At 39.7% G+C, this 24,395-nt stretch overlaps 1 protein-coding gene across 1 annotated transcript in view; it reads right to left on the bottom strand.

Moving 5' to 3' along the window:
- The window catches only part of Rgk3 (Rad, Gem/Kir family member 3), a 117,753-nt gene extending 94,176 nt beyond the window's left edge, over window positions 1-23,577 (bottom strand). The window contains exon 1 of the mRNA XM_071595023.1: window positions 23,303-23,577. Within this exon, the coding sequence (XP_071451124.1) occupies window positions 23,303-23,393 (91 nt within the window). The 5' untranslated portion in view covers window positions 23,394-23,577. The remainder of the gene's footprint in view (window positions 1-23,302) is intronic.
- Between the last annotated feature and the right edge of the window lie 818 nt (window positions 23,578-24,395).

Below are 24,395 nucleotides of genomic sequence, written 5' to 3'. Positions count from 1 at the left end.
AGAGACTTCACCGATATTTTCCTAAAGCCGACCGAAAACTCACCGAAAAATGAAAAAGTCACTAGGCTTATACATGCTATATCCACTTTCCTTATCTGTGCTACAAGTATAGATAGTGGAAGTTGTATTAGTTGTAAGGTTTGCGAACGTCAAGATCATTTTGAAATACTTGAAAGATACCATGTGATACAAGGATCCAATATTTTTTGACTATGCTCCACCAGACTTCTTCGTCTTCCTTCGCCTCAAATCCGTGCTATAAGGACGTCACCACGACTCAGCGGAAGCGTTACAACAGACCGTGACGAGAGAGCTTAGCAGAATTCCGGGCGCCACCTTCCAGAAGGCGTACGAGACGTGGAAAACCCACTGGAAGCGTTGTGTGGACACACAAGGTTGCTGCTTCGAAGACTTTTGAGTGACTGTATCCATTCTGGCCATACATATTTTTAATCGACTCAGTCCTACTAATTTTGGGACAGACGTTTAATATGAATGCTCCTGCAAATGTCTCCATGCTTTGTCAGAGATGTACGTGTTTTTTCTTCGATCCTAGTAAAACGAATTATTTGGATTGATCAACTCAGAACACGTCAATTCCTTGGGTCATATACTTGAATCCAATCCGTCTTTAAGTACAAACATTAGGAAAATAAGTTGATCAGATTAAAAAGAAAACTAAGTTTCCTTACATGAGGTGCAGCAAAATGTAACGAAAATAAACGATTGGTGCTAATTCGTTTTAGTTAGGCCAAATTTGTATCACGTTGCAACCGTTTGGGACCTATGCGAGTTAAGATTGAATAAAGAACTGTGAATATTTAAGAGGAATTTTGTGTTAAGAGAGTAAGCTTGTTAAAGATTGCTCCGAGGAACAAGTAAGCGCGACGGGTATGCTGGAGAAATTTCGATGGAAGCTCTTAGAGTCACAAAGAGAGCAAGTAAAAATTTCTAATAAGGCTTTTAGAGAGATAGAGAACAAACGAGTGTACTAGTGACACTGAGGGGATTACTAAGGTGCACTTTCAGATTGGCTCTACAGAATAGAGTAATGGAGATAGGTACCATCACAGGCTGATTCCTGAACTTAGTCATAGCAAAAGACGTAAACACTTCTAATTTATTAGTTCAAAAAGTGAAATTTAAAGTTTTACGTAGGTAATTTGAAATGTTCTCGTGATGAAAAGGAAATAAACGATTTATATATGTGAAACTTTTTCTAATTCTCAATGTAGTATTCCGTTATACTAATTCACTTGGTCCAGCGATTTTCCAATGTCTTGATCCCATCTCGAAAATTATATTTCTTCAGGCCTGCTAAATATCCGTCTACTTCGGTTGTTAGTTCTTTGTTTGAAGAGAATCTCCGTCCACGGAGGAAACGTTTGAGCTTGGGGAAGAGATGGAAACCTGATGAAACCAAATCAAGCGAATAAGTCGGGTTTGGCAACAATGCGTATCTTAAGTTCACGTATATTTGCCATGGTAAATGTGTGGGCGTGCATTGTCTTGATGAAAGATAACTTTCTTCCTTGCCAAACCAGGCCTTTTTTCTTGTATCTTTTGCTCAAGTTGGTCCAAGAGGTTAGTGTAGTAGTGTTCAGTCATTGTTTGATCAGTTAATTTTATTATTATATATCACCAGAATCCGTTTCGCATCCCAGAAAACTCAAGTTATTACCTTTCCGGCCGACTATATTGCCTTTGCTTTCTACGGTGTTGGTAAATCAACACGTTTTCACTGCTTTGTCTCTGGAGCATAGTAGTGGACTCAGTTGTCATCTCTGGTCACAAAATGACGCAAAAAAATTTGTTGGCTAGGCTTAAAATGGGCCAAACATTGTTTCGAAATTTTAATTCTGATACGCTTGTGATCCTGCGTCAATAGTTCCGGCACCCATCTGGGAGATAATTTTCTCATATCCAATTCCAATGTTAAAATGAGATATGTCCGTTCAGATGACATCCCTAACACTTCAGCGATTTCTCATTGTTTCAGTTGGCGACCCTCCATGGCCGTTTAATGCATTTTGCGATAATTTCTGGGGTAGAATCACATTTTGGCCGACCACTACGCGGATCATTATCTAAGCTTTCCCGACCAAACTTTAACTCGTTTGCCCACTTTGCAACAGTTGAATATGAAGGAGTAGAGAACCCCAGAGTATTCTGAAAGTCAGTATGACTTTCCTTTGCTTTCATAACTTTCTTTACGAAATATTTACCCATTAATCGAACCTAAATTTTTTCCATCTTCACAAATTATGACAGGAAAACAACAACGGAGAGGTGTCCGCACTACAGATGTCTTCCCAGAGCACTGACGCGTTACGTGTTCACCCATAAACAAGTACCTTTTACTTCGCGGGAAACTCGCTGCTCCAGCGCGGTGATTCCAAATACCGTCGTGGTAGTAGTTTTAGGGGAGGCGACCGAGAGCTGAGGTCATTTGTGCCATTAGGCATGGACAGGAGAGGATGAATGGTGGAGAGGAATCCGACGTCGGCATTAACCTCCTCTTAACGAAATTTCAACCCTATGCGAACCCTTGACGAAAGCTTAACTCGTCCCATTCGATGGATGGCGAAATAACTCAAAGTGCCCTTCACAAAGTACGTCAAGCAGGGATCGAGATACCACTGAAAAATATCTGTCACCTCCGGAATTCGAACCTGGGCCTTCAGGTAGGGAAGCCAGTACGTTAGCCACCGCACTATCCTGATCCCCTTACTACCCTCGTATATACACGTAGAATTGTATGTATGTTAAGGTACATTCAAACGTGGAAATTTATATTAATCTTTAAGTGAATATTTATACATAAATAGCTAATAGGGAACTAATGGAAAATATCCTGAGGTAATATAGATTTCCGGAGATCATGAAAGGAGTAACTTCAGAGGGAAAGATTTAAAGAGGAAGACCCGTGGCGAATTACGAGAAGAAGAAGATTGAAGACTATGAGTGCAAAGAACTACGGAGGGTTGCGAGAGATTAAGCGGTAGCAGGATACATTGGGAAGCCTTTGCAAATCAATCATCGTGAAACCTTTTAAACCTTAAACCCAATTATGATGAAATAATAAGGGAAAAATCTAGCCTACGTTCAGGTTTGATAACTGTATACGTGCAGAAGTATCCAGAACCCTTAAATTTGAAGGGAATGAGCCGGGGACGGGGTTTTTGAGAGGTTAAGCGGGGTGAAAATCGAGCGAAAGGGTTGTGGAGGGGAGGCGGGAATATCTCCGCATTAATCTCTGGCTCCCCGCAGGAACTCCCCATCCCCCAGTGCACTCCATCCACGAGAGTCAAGGCTGCCCGCCCCCCGACATATTGAGACTGTCCCCCTCTCTCTTTGCCCTCGCAGCACCCGCAAAACTTTCCCCCTTCGGCCTTACGGGTCATTAACCAACAAAACCTCCTTCGTCTCTTTCTATCTCCTCTCTCTCTCTCTCTCGTAACCCTCCTCACCCCCACCCCGTCCCCAACTCGCACTCCAGGAATAATTATTCCTGTCGCCTCGAGTCCCTTTGGTCGGTTGAAGGTTGGGTTTGACTCAAAATCTTCTTTTCGCTAGACGCGTTCGGGGACAGTGCGCACAATTCAAACGGGGAGCTGGATCCTAGAGGAGAGGTCTCCCTCTCCTGAAAACACGCAGATGGATGGATGGACCAGGTACGGGACGCTCTGAAGGGGATGGCAGAAACGCTCCTCATTAGAATGAGCACCACTTATGGAGACAACATACTCAATCACTGCTTCTTTCAAATCCTCAGCACTACTCATCACGTTTTTCATGGCAATAAGATACTGGAATATGGGAAAATCAACAAAATAAATAAAATTTTTGCACCTTGCTAATTTGATATGGTGATAAAAAATATATGATGGTTAAAAATCTCAATTGCAACTGTGACTTTTATCAGGAAATGATTAACCATTCGGTAAAAGTATTTCAATTGAATCCAACAGGCATTTGGAACGACTGACATCTTTATGGATTCGTTAGAAACCCCTTTGTAACGCTTTCTCCTTCACTCATGCGTGTGCAACGATATTAGAGGATGCTTCAAAACTGTGAAAATTCATGAGCTATTTAGAATACAATTGACCGAACTATAGTACGCGGTCATATATAACACGGGTCATAATGGACACCACTGTCTTATTCCTCCTCCTAACACTTCCCATCTGGACTCTTGATCCGCCACTCTCGTTTGTGCAGTCATAGACAAATGCAAATTGCGGATAAGTCTCCTATCCCACCAATCTATTCCTATAATCTGCAATAGATTAATTAATTCAACCTAATTCACTGTTTCGAATGCTTTCTCGTATTTTCCGAAACACTGATACATCCTCATTGTATTCTATGTCCGTATTAGTGACCTCTTTACGGCTCTGGCTTCACGCGAACCCCTCTCCTTTCTGAAATAAAACTGAACAACCTTTGAGTAAGCATTTGTCTTGTTTTTCACCATCTTATTGATGATCCTGAAAAACAATTTTTCCGCTATGCAATGTAACTTAACTTTCTGCAGTCCTCACATATTGCTGCCTTTCCATTTTTTTAAAGAAAGATAGAAATTGAAACTGATCTGACGTAATCTTCCGGCCAATTTCCTCCTTAATAAATGCTAAAAACTAATCCATAAACCCTTCCTCTCACCGTTTCCTAAACCTTTCAATAGTTTCGAGGTAATTTTGGCTTCTTTCATTTCAGTTCTCGTATTAATTTCTATCCCGCCATTGAGTAAGCCTTGACCTGGGCTATCCTCATTTACATCATATTCTCTTTCTACTTCTAAGCTTGCTGGCACAACTTATTAACAAAAAAGTAAATCGATAACCTGACTTATCTTTAATCGTTTGCACAGATAATTACTTCCTATCAGTGTTTACATCTTCCTGTATAGTGCTCCAATTTTATCTTTCCTTTGTAAACATTTCATATCCTTGCACTGCGTATTCCACCACGCAACTTTCGCTCTGTGTGTTTCCCACCTTAGTAATTAACTACTTTCTACTAACTTTCTTTTGAACTTTCTTTCATTTCCTTCTTTGTTCTACCTTTCCAACCATCTTATATTCAGTCCAGGCCATCTTTGTCTTTTTCCTATTTATTTTTAAATGTGAAACTATAGTTTCATTTGAGGATTTTTACAACCCATTTTTGGTATGCTCCTATTTTTCTGCCCACCTCGCTGCATTGTCGTATTGTTCTCCACTGTCTGGTGCTCCTTTCATTTTTCCAGTTAATCTGCCTACATTCCATTTCCTCAAACATCTTCCATGTGCGGGTGTTATCCTATTGAATCTGACGTTACATTTCATCAATTGTAAAATTTGATTTGAATATGCATCTGATCCTGGGAAACTAAAAATTCATCAAACTATTTCTCAATCAGTGACAAACCATAATATGATCGAATAGAATGGTTTGAGGCGTCACTTTGTGGAACCGATTCATATCGGTAAAGAAAAACTTTGTTCTAGTAGTTCTGGAACAAAGTTTTTCTTTTCCGATGATAAGGTCGAGAACTTATATTCTTGTTAATCCTGCGGAATTTCTCATATTCACCTAAAACATTTTTGGTATTTTAACCAAGTGATCGTTACGATTAAACCAAGTCATCTGCGGAACTCTACTGTTTTCTCCTCGCGACGATTCCTCGTTCCTAAAGCGCAGCATACTACGTATCTCGTTACTATCTCTCACTTCGCCCATGGAGCCTCAATGCCTCATCATAATCAAATGTCTCCTTACAGGAGCACCATGTCCTCTTATAAGCATATATTTCCTCTAATTGATCATATGCACTGTTGAATTTTTCCTCCCTATTATTGCTTGTTGTCATGTAGACCTAAAAAATAATCAAGTTCGTTCGCTCAACTTTTAGTTCTAACGATAATATTCTACCAGTCACTTGTTTATTACCCCTCTTCCTAACTTTTGGCTCCATATTATTGCCACCCCTCGCGGACTTTCTTCTCCCCAGCTGTGCATCTATCACTCAAGTAATCCCCATTATGCATCCTTTTGAACTCACACAGTTAGTAAAATTTGTCTGTGCTCAAAAACGTTCTAAAAATACAAGACCGTATTGTAAGTGTTTCAGTCCTAACCTGTGTCTTCTGCCCTCCTGATGCCACCGCCGCTTTGCAAGGATTTCGTGACACGACGATCGCGGAAGCCAAGTCTGTCTTGCTGCAGGGAACGACAAACGGCCAATTTAGCCGATTCCCGTAGTTGCCATATCATATTGTCCCTACAGTGCCCTTCATTACATTCTTGGAATAAAATTTAATTGGTTTCTCGTTGAATTCCTTCATAAAGTTTTTATTGGTACCATTATACCACTCCCACTGGGGTCAGACGACTTCGCAGCCACCTCTGATGAACAAACGCAGACTGTCTTCTGTCTGGTTCCTACCCTTCGACCTACATGGTTGTGGCTACCATGATTATTTCTCCCACCGGCATAACTCTAGGGTCCATCAGAACGTACAAATATCATAAAAACCCACAATTACACACAAAAATACATATACAGTTGCATATATACTATATATACATATATACATACGATATGTATATATATATATATATATATATATATATATATATATATATATATATATATATATATATACACGAGTATATACATGTACATATAGACACATATATAATTTAGTAAATTTTTCAGTACTCACAACATATTGGTTTTTTATATAGTAAACCAAAGAATAACTTTTAACGTTCAAGGTCTTATATTCAACCACAACGACCTAAAATGGAGTACAAAAAAGTAAAAAATGTGATTGAAAGAGCATCCGACGTGGAAAAAGCACTCGACCAATTAATTATGTATGACTTTTGGGATATACCGAGTAATGTATGCATTTCATCACACTGAATCATTTACTGCCGGTCCAGAATACGTTCTACGGCTGATTAAATAAAGCTTTTTGAGTAGAGGAATTAATGAAACGTCATTTTCTTTTACCTGCAAATATTTGGTTGTATTTAACATTACAATGCTCTTTCGGGAGATGTTATTTATAATGAATGGTGAGTTGATCTTGCCATTCCCTTAATTATACGTTGCAATTCAATACAATGGCATGGCTTAGCGTTCATTTAGAATCCATTATTGTTCCACACTCAGCATTACTTTAAAAGCTTAACCAAATCTATGTTACAGTAACGTTCTTTATTAATTATGTAATAAACTCCCAACTTAACAAAAAGAATATAAAGGTGGAGATTTAATGGCTGGTAGCTCAAAAATATAAGTTATACAAAGACAAAAAAATATATATACGCATGTTTCGACTCTCTTTTCATTTACTTAGCTCCGGTCATTACTCGGGGAATTTTTATTAAATGAATGCGATATAAACCCAAATTATCCTTTGAAAATGTATGCACGTTGCTAGAATTTCAAACAAAATAATATATCAGAAATGATTTCATGCTTATTGTATTATCCCATGCGTAGCCCGAAATAACTTTTCATGAAACCTCCTTAATGCTGCCAGTGCTCGTGTGTCTAGTGTGTGTACGTGCATGTATATGCGGGTATACAGGATGCGGAAACATAACTTCCTTTTTCAATGCAAGTTTGCACTGAATAAAGGAAATTATGCTGTCGCAACCTGCATGTATTAAATGTGTGTGAGTGTATATATATATGTATATATATATGTATATATATATATATATATATATATATATATATATATATATATATACTCACGTAGTAATGCATGTATACATATACATTTATCTTATACGTAAGTCTCACTGATGTGAATAATAATTCAAATATTCCTTTGAGAGTTGCTTCTGTCCGCAGAGAAAGGCGGCCTTGCCACCGAAAATTTCTGAATACGTGCGAGTTCCTTTTTTTATGCGTGTTTCAATTTTTTTGCCGGCCATCACGATCTATGCATATATATATATATATATATATATATATATATATATATATATATATATATATATATATGCATAATCGCGTGTGTGTGTGTATGAATAAGGTCGCATCAATCTTTCTATGGGAGATATAGTTTAAATCGTCGGAAAGGGTAGACAGAGCGAGCTTAGGCAAATAAAAGTTTAAAAAAAAGCTAAACAATAAAGAGAAATAACGAGAGGGGCATCATCGATGGGGTGGGGATTTAGAGGATTCGCTCCAGGAAACGCCTGCGTGAGAGAGGAGTTTAGGATACTCTTCAGGGTGAGGAAGGAAGAGGTGGGTCGGGCTTTTGGGTCGGGAGAGGGAATGAGGGATGGGAATACGTGCGAGGAATTGGGCTCTCGTCCGCAAATACGCTCGAACGCCGACGCACACGAGAGCTGAAGGGTGGGCGTTGAGTGGGCTGCGCGCCGCGCCCAGAGATTATTTTGTGAAAGGTTTTAAAGAGAGGAGGATTGGGTCGGCCGGCGGGGGGAGGCGGTGGGGGGAGACGGGTGGGATGGGAGAAGAAAGAAAGGGCGCTGATTGGTTGAGAGATGCTCGGGAGTGCAGAGGTGTAGAGGCGTTGGTGATAGAGGAGGAAGGAGAGAAGGAAAGTGAATGGGGGAAAGAAAGAGGTATAGGAGAGGGCATTGCGTCGAGCGGCCTTATTTCGAGAAAATGAGGATCGTCAGCCATCCCTTTTTTCTTTTGAGCGTTAAAGAAAATTTTTGTTCGTTTAACTGGATTATTATCCAACCCGTGCACGCCTTTTCATTAATTCATAGCAGTTTCTTCATTAAAATCATTTAGGCATAACTCGTTAAGTCGAGACCGGTGGAGAAAACATTCCTGCCTCTTACGAATTTTGACAAAAAAAATTTAAATTTGGACTCCAATGTCTCATACTATAGAAGTGATGAATACTTGGTAAGAAGCATTCTTTGATTGGGAGGAATCAATGGTTATCGATTCAACAATTTAATACATTCAGTTGTAAAAATCCGACTGAATAGCGCACGTGAAAATAAGAAGAGACGTTTCAGGCGTGATGTGGTGGAATATCATGACTGATTGAAAAATTGGCAATTTTCCACTCAATAGATTTCCACAATAATATTTTGCGGAAAATTGCCAAGTTTTTTATTTAAGCGTACGTGAAATTGTTTGAATTCACCCACGATGACATTAGCCATTGGTTTGCGACAGGTATGGTGACGCCCGCCGTGGTTTAGTAATTTGTGGGGACAGTTTTAGCAGGAAAAGTAGTACTAGTGATGTCACATACAGTGATAATTATTTACGGCAAGTGGAGTACGGGCGCATCAGTATCTTGGATGCACAGGTTAATTGTAATTTATGATACGTTTCTTATGGAAGGCGTTAAGTTTTCTCGAGTTACTGAGTTGCCATGCTCTATTCTACTTCGGATACTCAATGCTATATTTACTCCGGTACCGAGCATGAATGCGAAACTAAATAATTTCATCAATGCCAAAGTTTTGGCAAATTCCTTAATACGTTAAGTTTCGGACATATTGTATTCATACGAGTGTTGAGTGAGAGCCTTGAAGAGTGAATAAAAAAGTGAGTGAGTCAAGTTCCTTAGTCAAGACGGAACAAATTAACTCCCGTTCATTCAGGAAGGAAAATAATTATGAAGTTTTAAGAAGCATTTTAAGGTCACAGAATATTTGAGGGATGAGGATAGTTTATAATAAATGGCTTCATTTTAATTATGTGTCTTGAAAGGGAAGCCTCTTTCAAACGTGCTCCGTCACATTTTTTGTCATATTATAGTTCTCCAATCTCTTCACTCTAACTTATAGCTATGCATAAACTAAGGTAATTATTTCATTGATCATTATTTATATTTGATCATTAATATATCACCAGGTTAAAATTATCTCAATTTATCAAAAGTCAACTTTGAGACAGTGAATAAACCATCCATAGCCGTTTACATAGACGAGGTCAGCGACCGACAAACAGCACTGCGTTCTCGTGTATCGGCAGACGATTTAATTTTATGCGCCAATATGGTTGAAACATCCACGCTGCTATTGGCAGAACGTATACGGAACCATCGGCATGCGAACCTTTATAAGATCGGTAGGTATACACGCTATCATTATTATCTGCGTAAAGGACCGGAATTATTTGCTTGCTTAGCCAGAATTAATTAGAGGAAATTCGCCCTGCATACGAATGTTGATATCGCATTTCTTTCTAAATTTCATAAAGTAAAAAAAATTCTTTTTACGCTCAAAAAATTTGACTACACTTTGCGGAAATTGGTTTTAATGATAAAATAATACTGTATCATATTCTAAAAAAATATTTATTTTTTCGATTACCACTAAAACGCTGAGATGTTTGCCATTATTAAGCTATACTCTGAAGACATGCTGCAATAAACCTCTCTTCTGCAATGACGGATGGAGTGCAATTGTCTAAACGTTTCCCCTGTTGGTTTGTTATTAGTTTTGAAAGAAGTATTTTTTACAGTTTTACTCTACAAAAGTTTTGTAATTCGAACCGGTTTTTGTTCCCATATCGCTGAACTTCTGGGTGTATTCCTACCTTGATGTGCCCCGTACAGATATTTTAAAAAATTCGCGTAACTCCATTTTTCCGAAGGAAGAGCAGGGCCAAGTGCTTCTACTTCTCCCGCTATAGAGTCACGTGACTTCTGACAAGACGAATGCCAAAGATCATACAAAGCGCGACACGGACAAGGCAGCAGTCTGTAACGAGTAAAGCTAAGAAGGCCAATGAGGAAACACGTTTATCATTTTTATGGGACGCGTGCGTAGGCAGACTCTCCTCAGATGAGGTTGAGGGAATTCTCCCGGAGCACCTAGCTTTCGCTCTGTCACGTAAGCGGCTCCGAGCGAGCAGCGAAGTTTGCTACGATCCTCCTCACCCACCTCCACCGCGGAGAGCAACTAAAACAATGGACTGCAAGGCTGCATGCAATTGCGGAATCATACACCATCCTCGAAACGGATTACAGGGAAGTGTTTCCCACTCGCGGGGGATTCCTTTCTCCATTCGTGCGGGATGGGGAAAAGGGTTCTCTCAAGCTTGAATGGACTGGGAAAGAGATCCCTCCCAGAAACGCTTCTCTCCATGTATAATTATAGCCCCTTGATGAGGGAATAAATGGAAGCGAAAACTCGTTATTTTCCCGGAAGATTAGGGGGTGGGGGTGAAAAAATCGCCACTAACTAACTCCCGTGAGATTCATTCGTCGCAAAGCCATTGACACCCACTCTAAACTCAGCATCCACGCCGTGGTACTTATTTTCCGAAATCCGAAATGATTTAGACACAAAGTGAGCGCTAAGAAACTATCTCAACACTCCAAAGTATCCATTTTCGGGAAGCTGATTATACTTTAAGGAACTATTTCAAATGCTTAAAAAGTAAGGTGTCGGCAGTGGGAGAAAGTTTTCAGCGTCTAGTTGCCATTTTCGAAGATTAAAAGTTTAGCAGCTCTTGTTAAGTCGCTCGGAACGAATAAGTTCTTATATACAGGGTTCGTCCGGAAAATAAGTGTACTGATTTTTTCCCGCCGCTCCAGGCGCGCCCAGCACCGCTCTGACGGGCTGCGATTGGAGGGGGGTATGTTGGCAAGCGACGCTGAAAAAGGCAGTCGGCTCTGAGCTGTGGTGTAGTGAGGAGCTCTGTTAACGCGAACCTCCACGCTCGACCCACGTCACTGAACGCGATGCCGAAGTTTTTGGAGCAGCGTTATTCCATCAAATTTGCGGTAAAGCTTGGGAAATCGTCTACCGAAACTGTCGGTATGATTAACCAGGCTTACGGGGAGTCAGCCATGTCCAGAAACATGATCTTTCGGTGGCACAAGATGTTCGTGGAGGGCAGAGAAGAGGTCGACGACGAACCACGGCCTGGACGCCCATCAACGACACTCACCGACGAAAATGTGCGAAAAGTTCGCGATGTACTGAACTCTGATCGTCGTCTTATTGTTCGGATGATAGCAGAGCAGTGTAATGTGCCAAAAACAATAGTGCACGAGATTATTAGGCACCAATTACAGATGCGAAAAATTTGTGCAAAGTTGGTGCCGAAAGTGCTCAGTGATGATCACAGACTCAATAGTTTGGAAATCGCGACACAACTTGCGGATCACTGCAAAAATGATCCACATTTTTTAGAGAACGTTGTTTCGGGTGACGAGACGTGGATCTTTGAGTACGACCCGGAGTCGAAGAGACAAAGTGTGGAGTGGCACACCCCATCATCACCCCGTCAAAAGAAAGCTCGCATGAGCAAATCTCGGATCAAGGCGATGCTCATTGTCTTTTTTGACAAAAGGGGAGTCGTCCACTACGAATTTGTACCAGAACGACAAACTGTAAATGCTGCATTTTACGTCCAAGTGCTCGACAGGCTTCGAAAACGAGTCGCTCGCGTCCGGCCAGCGATCAAAAACTTCTGGCGGCTGCATCACGACAATGCGCCGTCTCATACCGCGCTTGTCGTGTCGGACTTCTTGGCCAAGCACGGCGTGGCAACGCTGCCGCACCCGCCCTACAGCCCGGACTTGGCACCACCGGACTTCTTTCTGTTCCCGAAGATAAAGAGGAGTTTGAAAGGAACGCGATACGGGACTTTGGACGCCGTCAAAGAGGCCGTGACGACGTGTCTTCCAGAGGTTCCCGATGATGCCTTCGCGGGAGCGTTCAAGGAATGGGAACGCCGCTGGAACAAGTGTATCGACTCACAAGGGTCCTATTTTGAGGAATATTAGCTTAAGATATGTAAAAGGGTAATACATTTTTTTCCTGAGCTCAGTACACTTATTTTCCGGACGAACCCTTTATTCGTAGTTTCAGCGGTTGTCCATCTCACAAGTCTTAGGGGTTTCAATTTAAACACAATGGTTTGCCGTGTAAATGAGTAACTTTCTCCAAATTAAAATCAGAGTTGGTTGCGAAACTAAGTCAATAAAAAACGGATGTGCCTAAATTTTAATTAGGCCAAAACTCGATGTGGAATCAAAGTGGCAGATAGATTAAATTCGGAATTATTTGTGCCGCAAAGTTTTAGCATCAAAAGGCAAAGAAACAAGAAAAGGGGAACAACAATTAATTAAAACAGGGCTCGGGGAACCGAGTGAGTTGTTGGAATATAACGGATGGAAAATTTTCTGTAAAATTAGATTTTTTTATGAGGCCTGTAATGGTTAGAATACCATATCGATCGAAATGAATCGTGGCAAAAATTGGAAATTTTTTCAAAATCCTAGATTTGTCATCCGAATCGGAGGTGGACCCAAGCGAAGGAAGAAGATTAGTTGGAAGGCTTCCTTTCTTTTAATCAGGGAGAAATGACATCCTTCGCGTTCATTCCGATCTTTGCCATTTACATGAGTCTCAACCTAATCAAGGAGGTACATATGTAATTCCTCTCCATTAACTTAACAAGGACTCCACGAATGGCGTCCGATTGTTCCCGCGCCGATTCTTTCGTCCTCATTTGCCAATAAAGGCGGACGAGTCTTCATCCAACTTCTACAAATTTTTGCCAAGGAATTCATTATCTCCCTTCTTCAAAAATTACCCCAAGTACAGTGGAAAATGGATTTTTACTTGGCCATTAAATTCGACAATTGTAAACTTAAGAGTTCATAAAATTAAGGTATGATTTTAAGCCTTCAATTAAATCTTACCCTCAGAACATTTTGAATAGTGATATTATCATCATGAATTTGAAGTCTGGAATAAATTTATATAAAAAACTTACAATTATTTAAAAGAGAGAACTGTCAAATTGAGAACATCCAATTCCCGTCAGTTATAGGGATAGGAAGATCGCCCCAAAACCTGTCCTTTTTTCATGACTGTTGATTTTTCTGGATTATTTCGGAAACAGAAGTGTCATTAATATGACAGTTAAACTTTTATTAACCCTTTAATTGGGTGTCAAAACTCAAAAAGCAGTGAGTAAAAGAAAATTTCAATTTTGCCACCAATATGATTGATAGATTTAGGGTCAAGGAAATTCACAAAAATCATTGACGGGGTATTTGTCTCACGGATAAATGGTCGAATAATGTGCATAGCATGTTAATATTAAATTGATACAAATGCAATTATTTCACAGTTTTAAGTAATTTATAAACTGAACGGTGTTATTTTGCCATTGATGACTACACAATTCATGAAATTCTTTCCTGCGAATGGTTATCATGTAATAGAATTGGGACAAAAAATTTAAATATATAGTATACGACGTCGCAATTGAAGACTAAATATTACGCTAATAGATCAGGATTTTGAGAACATTTTTGTCTGAAGTCTTCATTACGGTTAGCAAACTACACCAAACTATTAAATAAAACTTATTTTTAAGACTTTTAAAGCTTAAAAAATTAATTTATACACAAAAAAGGATTACGAATAATAAAACTGAACGCATGATAAAAATTAAACAAAAGTTCAACTGATTTATAAGCCTCATTATATGATGATACGAGGGTCATCCGGAAAGTAGTACCCGTTCGTGCCGCATGAAGTGCTGACGACGCGAGTAGCCGCTGGACGAGGTCAGATAGCTTCAGTGGCTTGTCTGCCTTCTCTGAGCCAAGTTGCGTGACGCTAGCATTGCCTGTGTTGTTTCTGTGATTGTTTACAATGTTTAAAAAAATTGAGAACGCCGCCAGTTGTGAAGTGAGGGCAGTGATTAAATTCCTCAATGCAAGAAACGTTCGCCCATGTGATATTCATCGCCAATTAAAGGAGGTGTATGGAGACAATGTAATGGACGAGTCGTCTGTTCGGCGGTGGTGTCGCAACTTCAACATGGGGAGGGGGAACACACACGACGATGAGCGTTCGGGGAGACCGTCTGTCATTACAGACCAGCTGGTGAGCTCAGTTGACGAATTCGTGAGGAACGATCGGCGCGTCACAATTGATGACATCTGTGAGCATTTTCCCAATGTTTCTCGAACAATTGTTCATGAAATTGTTAAACACCATCTGCATTATGCAAAAATTTGTGCAAGATGGGTCCCTCGCGTATCTCAATGAGCTGGCGGCGAAGGACTATGCAGCAGGAATACAGAAACTTGTCACACGTTATGACAAATGCCTTAATTTGCTTGGAGATTATGTTGAGAAGTAGTTTAAAGTATCCTCTTTCAAATAAAATTTTTTATGTTTGTTAATATTTACTTTTGTGTCTTTATTTCACGAACGGGTACTACTTTCCGGATGACCCTCGTAATTAATAAGTTATGCCAATTTTGTTTTCTATGATTTTATTATGCACATATGAATGCTAGAGGTAGGGCAGAAGTACAGAAAAAGGGCGGGCATAGCGGTGTTAACCTCGCAGGTTCTGGGTCTACGAAACGCGAAGTTTCCAGATTCATGGTACGGTTGCAATCTCTTTTCCCTCTGTCACCTAAGGTTTCCTTGAAAATTCTGAAGCCAAAAAATAACCGTGAGTAATAATAAACCTTAAACTTAGATATTTCAAAATAATTTAAAACCATAACCCTCCAGTCACTATATAACTTTCTCGTTCGCCCATTCAGTACCCACCCGATTATTTAAATGCCAAAGTTACAAACGTCGACGCATATGAAAATTGCAAAGTACATCTTATAGGGGCAATTGCTGCATGAAAATACTTTTTTGCACCTGGCACTCTATCGAAGAATGTTTCCACGATGTGCACGTATTTCGCACTTTCGTAACAGAGTCACGTGCACCGCGGAATCACATTTTTTCTTAAATCAAAAATTTGAGTGAGCAAAATCGAACTTCAGTTCGCCCACTCAAAATGGAGTGCAGAGCAAGGGAATACGACGGGAACGCCTGAATTTAGGCTCTCAAACGAAACGTGCATCGGACGTGCAATTTTGCGATCTGAGTTCATGTCCCTAGCTGAAGGGTTGTGCATAAAGGTAAAGCTATGGTTGATGGAGGTCGGACGAGGTCCTCTTTAGTGCAGCTTTAAAAAGTCAAAAAACAAATTTGTTATGGATCAGGGATAAAGCCAAACCTCGTCGGAAGCGGGGAGAGGGGGTGTAAGGGGAACTACACCAATAAATTAAGAACTAAGGAATTGCGAAAAACATACGCGTGTGTAGTCTAAAAGGAGTATAATTTGTGCTTACACCGCATGAAGCATCGATACTCGATATTGAAATAAATCGAAGCGATAACAATATCACCTGGTGCATCTAAAACAGACGAGCATATATGAATGTCCCTTATGATTCAGAGTATAATCCGAATATCTTCTTTGATAGGAATGGAAGGGCGAACGGTCCATATTTCATCGTAAATTGTTACGATTTATCAATCCATTGTAAAGATTAAAAATTACTACTTTTGGGTTACTATTATATTAAAAAAGAAAAACAAGAAAATATTATTTTCTTAAGCGACCTACATACCGTTGAATAATTATAATCAATTCAAGGTGCTTGTTCAAAAAGTAATATAATCAGAATCCACTTTGTAATACTATAAGCATTCATGATTCTGTTTATTCCCTCACCGCGTAAGAAATTGGAAAATACTCCAGCATTAATAATTCTGTCATTTAACCACGGGTTGGGTAAGTTATTTTGGTTGTAAATATCCAATAAAATGGGTGTTTTAAAAATAAAAACTTTTTTGAAGTTTTAATAATTTTCCTTTAATAACTTATTTATTTTAGATTAAACAAATTTTTGAATCGGAAAAAAACCTTTAAAAAAGGATTTCATTTATTTATTTTCGAAACCCACGTTGGCTTAATGAACTATATCAGATATCCACAAACAATATATATTTCATATTCTAAAGCAACCATTAGCAGATATGAGCAGATATCTACCGGTTCTATCTAAATATTGGTTATTTACCTCAAATCTGCGGTACATCATGCCTCTGCATAACCATAATATTGGTGTGATGTGGATGACTTAGCATATAAAACATTAGAAATAGTGACAGAAACCGGAGAAGAAGGAAGGAGCGGAGTGAAGAATTGAAAAGATTTGAATTATGCTTTCCTTTCCAAAAATAGGGGAGCAAGTGGGTTTCGCTAAGTATTTATTCAGTCATATTTACGTGTGTGGGTTTATGTGTGTGTGTATATATATATATATATATATATATATATATATATATATATACACACACACACACACACACACAATGTTTGTGTCGGTTTGCGAATTCTCTTTCAAGATTTTTAGGGCCTGATGTCGGAAGGGTCACACCATCCTCATCTCCCTGGAGGCAAAAGTTATTTAGTGCCATTTTATTTTCTTCCGACTCTGCCTTTTTATGAAGGACACAAATCACAGGGTCTTCTTCTCTTTGAAAACTCAGAACTCACTTTCCCTCTTTCCCATCACGCACCGCTCCCCCCTACACCGTAGGTCTTTGCTCCTGAGGAGGGAAACAGGTGGGGGAAGGGTGTGGTGGAAGATGAGTGGAGAGGGAGGCATGAAAAATGCCATTAACATGAAATTTTCGACGAGGGTTATAACTGTAAAGAATGAGAGGGAGAGAGAGAGAGCGACGACCTCTCCCGAGTTCAAAAATAAATTTCCCGAGATCCCGCGTGACTGGTTCTTACGCACTGTTACGCCTTGGTCCGGTGTCTGCCAAAATATTAATCGCCGCGGGGAGCAGACCACGACCGGTTGATGCCATATGGTACAGAGGAGGAGAATTTTCAACGGATCCATTAAAAAAGCGCCACCTCAAGATGTATGCACTTGAAGCGTAAGTTTTTGTGGCTGGCGCTAGTTGGAGAGTGAAACTCAAGAATGACGCACGGGAACGAATGAATTAATTAAGCCTTTCCCTCTCTCGAGAAGCAGGATAGATAGACATGTAAGAAGCGAGAGGGATTAAATTATCAAGCTAAGGTGGGACAGCGGTGAAGTGAAATAATTGGGAACACAGTGGGCACTTAATCACTCTTGTAAACGCGCCGCATGTTTCGACGCCCAGGTGTCATCATCAGGTGCACACCTGGACGGTTACACCTGCGTTCTCAGCTGTTATAACTGAAAGGGAGATAGCAATCAAAAGGAGAGCAAGTGAGGACGTATATGCTTTGTGAGAAAATAACGGCAAGAGGCAATTAAGCCCAGTCTGGACAAGAGGAAAGGGCGCATCATAAAAGCCTCTGTTTGTTTTGAGTGCATTTTATTACGATTGTGAGGCGTGGATGAGAAAAGCAGCAGGATAGCACTAGAGTGGCAGGGATGAAAATACATTGGCATGAAAAACGATGGCGATGAAGGGGATTCACCCAGTGTTTTAGACCGGCGACTCGGTCATTTTTCATGCGCCACCAATATCTACCAAGGGTGTCGCGGCGAGGAAGCAAAGTACTGAATTATATCGCGAAATCAATTTAATCATATTGAATTATGTTAGCGTCATACATATCCCTAATTTAAAATGTTAGAATTGACTAAGAGCAAAATGAATTAATTATGGAATTTTTGAGATTTTCGTACTTCCTCGTCACGCACCAGACAGACAATATCTCATGTACCATGGAAAAAGAACGATGATTTTTGTCAAAAACATAAACAAATGTTGCGTAATTTTTTCCAAAAACTTACTACGTTTTTTTATCAGCGTTTTGGAATGTTTTTGCTGTGATTACTAATGACGACTTTGGTAAGCTGTATTTTTGTATATGCCTCAACGTTGGCTTTCGGTTCATCGCTTCCTTTATACTATTAAACGTATAGGGTCTTCCTGGGCGCTGGAACCAGGCGAGCGATAGGGATGCTACGTAGTTTAAATTGTACATATTGACTAGTCCCTTGTGAGTAAAGGTACTTGCACGAAAATAAATCTCTATTACACCAGCGTCTTCTTATCTTGAACGAATTACCGAAGGAGACGTATGTCGCGAAAATAATTCCGCTACTACTCTCGTTTGGAAGCAACCTTCTCGAAGCCACGCAGACACACAAGGGGCAAAATACTCGCGAAATACCAATTTTTTTCACTTCTGTGGATCACAATAGAAAAGTCTCTCGGAAAATAAGGAATGTGCACGTTTCCAGTTTCCCACAAATGTCTTCGCTCCTTGTGGCCATTACTGATCTTTACGGCCTGAGATGGAAGACATTCTTGGAAGAACCCGTCATGGGGAACGGGTTCCGATGCAATCTATTTTTAATTTTACGCTCTCCTCAAGTGGCGCTAGCTTCCTTGGTAATTAAATCATTTAGGGACGAGTCAGAGCGTAGATTTTTTTAATCAAACGACTATGGTTGGCACTCGAGACGATAGGCGGGATAGGGATAGTCGCTTGTTTCACTTTTTTATGGGTAATCCCGTGATTTTCATTCCGCATCACGTGCCTCAAGCATTTTTTTATTGTGATTAACATCCATTCCACCCCGGCGTGCAATACTTAACTTAAAATTAAGACAAAATATTTTTTTAAACAGGCACTTCAGTTTCATGCGTCGTGATATTTCGAGAAACATATCTTGAACCAGATCTGAGTTTTAGTGAATTCTCACGTGGAATAAGAGATCCACTATGCATTGAGGGGATGCTATTTCAATATTTTTCACGGAATATTTTTTCACATTTTAGACTCATATGAAATCTAAATCAATCTATGAGAATTTATTTTCTGAGCACTTCAAATTTTCCCTCAGTGAGCTTAGTGAATTTAAAAACTGAAGAATCCCATCTTGCCTCGTCGAATTTTACGTCGTTACTCGGCGAATTTGCGCGTACAACAGCTTTAACGAAACATCTTGACGCACGAATCAGGACGTGAGCTATATGCCTTGTGAAAAATTTTCATGAAAAATTAAGAGGCGAGCGCGATTCGCCACCTGACCCTTTAAGTGATCCTGGTGTTCCAAATACAAAACCGAATCAAATTCGCGTTAAGGAAGACTCTCTAGAAAATAGATCGGAAAAAATTTCAATAACTTCCTCGGGAAGAGAGAATAAAATGAAATGAAAGTCAAACAAAACTTTAGAATGGAATTGTTGATATACTTAGAAGATATTTTCATGTATCCAAAACTTGCCCGATTTCAAAATCTGAATACACACTTATTTCCTTACCTTGAATAAGACAAAGTACCCTGTCAAAGAACCTAGTAATTAATAACTATCCATTCTACGTAAAGATTACCTGCATTAATTTAAAAACTATTATCTAATATTAGACATGTAATATGTAGGAAAACACATTCAAGGAATCACAAGCATTTATTGTGCTAACAAAATCTTCTAAATGTTATGTACACTATTCGAATATCCGAGTACTACGCATACTTCTTTGAGAAATGATACTTTGATTTTTGAAATTATCCTTGCCCGAAAAAAAGTTACCAAACCTTTACAATATTGTTTTATTTTAGCATGAAATCAACAATTGAGGAAATTTGTGGAGAAAACGCGGTTCATTAATCTAAAACTATATCCGTCGACGGAGTCATTCAAAACTTCTCGATTGTATTACGGAGTACGTATTATGTGCATTAAGCCTGAGGGTAAGCCAAAAATGTGCATAATATACACATTTTTGGCTTACCCTCAGGCGTAAATTTAATCCGATTGGACGACACTGAAGTCTTTCGTTTGAGATTTCCATGCTGTCCACGAGCGACTGATTCAATTATTTCTTTAATCATTCTCGACGCAAACAAAACGACTTGCTCCAGGACGTGGCACACGTGATGAGGGTTTTGTAAGGACCCGAAAATGGAGCTCGATCGACTCGGTGGAAATGGCGACTGATTAAGGAAAATGAAAAATAAACGGGAAGGAACGGATCCAATATCTGGTGTCCTGATCAGCAATTCAATCGCAGTCGGATCCCACCATGTTCCTCATTACAAGGAGAAGGTGAGGAAGAGAAGAAAAGACGCGCGGGCAGCATCAGTGACTGCGAATGAAGTGAATTATCCAACGCGCATTCGACAGGACTTTTAAATAGTTTACCTCACTTACTATATGTCCGCATTTCGAAGGTAGCTCCACTTTCAAGTGGAAAATGAAAGACATCCTCTTTGAAAAATATAAAATTAACTTGCTATTATGAAATGCGCGTATACACGTACGTCTCCAAATAATGAATAAATAAATAAATAAGTAAATAAATAAATAAATAAATAAATAAATAAATAAATAAATATATATATATACATATATATATATATATATATATATATATATATATATATATATATATATATATATATATATATATATATATATTAGACATACAGGTCAGGCACATAAAATATAGATTTCACTTTAAGAAATCAAAAGTATGTGAATGATACGATGAATGCTTGACTCACGGCTGCAAACCGCAGATTATCCATGGCCGTAGTTTTTTCTCTCAGTGGAAGGCATTTAGAGAAAAGGGTACACTGCGTACGACCCACGCATCTTTATAATGCCAATCCACTCATCTTGCAGGGAAAGGGTAATTTTTGAAAGCTAAAAATAAAGGTTTGCCATTTAATGCGATACAAGTATTATAAGTTTTTAGATACTCTCAGAGCAGTTTAATTTGTAGTTAAACCTTTCACTCATACGAAAGCTAATTAATTAATTGAAAAAACTGAAATTCCGATATGCTACCTCAAAAAATACCAGAATATTTATTGAGTACCCTTAAAATGTTTTGAAAAAAATGACTTGGAAGCCGGTCTACTTATAAACAAAAACAGGATTCAACATATGATTTAAATTCATACAAATACCAAGGAACCCAACATTGGTTAAATGTATTAGCAAAATATACGATTTTGTCTTGGAGATGCTGGAATCCGTTAATTTCAAAGGGGGAAAATATGATGATGATTCATCAATGGATTGATCTTGTTGGAGTAATTAAATAAATTGCATTTCACGATAGACAGCAATTTGAGTATGCTTTTGAATATATCCTAGAAAAATTTATAATAAAAATGGATAATTTCAATATCTTGGTTGGGGCCTATGGAGATGCGAATCCACAATGGTAGATTTATCTTATTGCGGATATATCAATGACACGTGTTGTTTTAACATCGAAGAAATAACCCAGGAACATTATAAACGGGTTAAAAAGTAAAATAAGAGGTAAAAAAACATAATGCCGTATATAGAGAAACATTTGTGGGAAAACTGATCCCAATGTTCACCTTTCCAGTATTAATTATCGACCATAACCTTTAAAGAAGGGAAGTAAAATATTAGAGAATGGCTTCCATTAACATGGACATTATCCTACTTCACATTTCGTCACGCGCCCTGCGACACGCCCTTGCGAAGGCCCGAAGAGGGACACGTGAAAGGAGGACAAAGGGCGGGCGCCCTTAGAATGAGGGATTGAGACGAAATTGGGCAATGAGGAGGGACGGGAGCGAGGGAAAGGGACGCGTAGGACCGCACCCTCTTGCGGCTTTCATTAACCCCCGCGCAAATGGCGCCGGGCCCTCCTGAGTATTTTCACACAGAGTAGACGAAGGACGAATATTTTGGCTTAATGTAATTTAAAATTAGTTTTGATGCGAAGAAAAAGGGTAAACATCGTTTTGCCACGTACACTATTCGTTGTAAATGAGAAAGAGAGAATTTACCGTAAAATGGAGCAAAGCGTACGACAAAGTGTATGCAAACCTGACGAAGCCCTTCCCTTCAAAGCTTTTAGGTAGAAATGAACGAGATAAACGACATCTGAACCTTAGACACTTACCTCAAAGGACATAAGAACACCCTACGCCAGCATAAAAATAGAAGTTTTCATGGAAGAGCCATTTTATGAAAGTGTTAAACGGGAGAGAGATCGATCTTAAGCTTTTCCCGAATGATCGTAATTGTTCGTGAGAAATTCGACGATAAACATGTTCATCACTAAAGAAATGAAGAGGTAAAAAGAGGGGGGGAGATTTGCTCTAGAGACCCCCCCTCTTTTTACCTTTCCATTTCTTTAGTTTCCCTATTTCTTTGGGTTTTCCATATTTCCCCTCTTTGTCCCCGCCTACCTTACTCCTCACTCTTTTCTTGCCCCCCTCTACCTCAAACAGGTATAAATATGATGTATCACATGCTGAATCTGGTCTTGTACCTGAAGATGGTTCGATGAAGTAAAACTCGTACGTTACAAATAAATCTGTGGACAAGTGCAAATTTTGTTTATCTCATAATGACGAACTTCCACTACATCTCGCCTGAATCTGCTAGATATATTGCATCAAATCATGAAATTTACACATCCCCGTCGACGAAGAGCAGTGGTATATGGTTTCCGCTTGCGATTGAGCGCACAATTGAAGGAGACACTCCCCTCCGATCGCCCGGCACTCACCTCTTGACTGTCGGTCGTACGCGTTGATACACTCGGAGGTCATGAACTGGCTGATGAGCGCCGTCTTGCCCACGCCCTGGGTTCCCACCATCACCACCCGGTATGGGTCGAGGGGCGTCACGATGCCGTCCGCCGCCCCCTCGACCTTCTTGTCCTCCGCGTCCGCCTTGGGGCCGCCGTCCGCTTCCCCTGCCGCACCCTCTCCCTGCTGTCCCGGTGGCAGGAGACTGTTGCTCCGGGACCGCCGGCGACGGAACGAGTCGCCTCGGTTCACGACGCCTGCTCGGTTGGGGAGTCGCGGGAAGATGGAGAGAGAAAAGAAGAGAGAAGTTTGAGCACCTATGAGCTCGCTTCGTCCGCCGGCTAACTTTCCGATACCGGAAATTGGCCGAATTACATCTAAAAAAATTAGAGCGAAATTCGCACTTTTCAAGCGGACGGAGGAGCCCGGGGAAAAAGATATCTATTTTAATCGCTGCTCAACATGAAGACCAGCGCCCAGAGAGGTGCTCATTTTTAAAGTCCAATCATATGTTTCCCTGCTCAAAAAAAGTAGGCAAATTTGAAAATACCAAAGAGAACAAACGAGAAATCAGTAAAAAAAAATGATTAAACAAGCTGAATACATTTATCATTCATTCTAAAGGCATCCAGTGTTTATTAACAACCTATACAGTTTCCTCGTTAAATAAGTTTGCATAACTCATTTTTATTAACTGCAATTGGAAGAGATGGGATGGATATGACAGATATTAATCAGTGAACATATTCGTAAAGATTCGTACGTGTATTATGAAAGCTTTGGCATGAGGTATAATGATGACTAAATGATTATGAAGTTCCTCGTAGTTTCACAGTTGACAGTGGCGATAAAAAAAGGTGCGCTTAGATCTTATGCGACCCATAATCCAATGCAAAACAACACGCTATCGACAATGAGATAGTTCAACTTTATACAGTAATGGAACGAGAAACAATTAAAAAACTCAGAACCTTCCTTAACATACACGTCAACCAATTCAGTTTACCAAACAAATGTGTTAACCTTATTCTTAACAACGTCTGTGGTCATAAAGATTACGAGAGTTTAGCA

This window comes from Hetaerina americana, unplaced genomic scaffold (assembly GCF_022747635.1).
Source record: "Hetaerina americana unplaced genomic scaffold, ioHetAmer1.1.p SCAF_7, whole genome shotgun sequence".
In the NCBI taxonomy this organism is placed as follows: Eukaryota; Metazoa; Arthropoda; class Insecta; order Odonata; family Calopterygidae; genus Hetaerina; species Hetaerina americana.
Note: the sequence above shows the minus strand (reverse complement) of the source record. Positions and strands in the feature narration are given on the sequence as shown.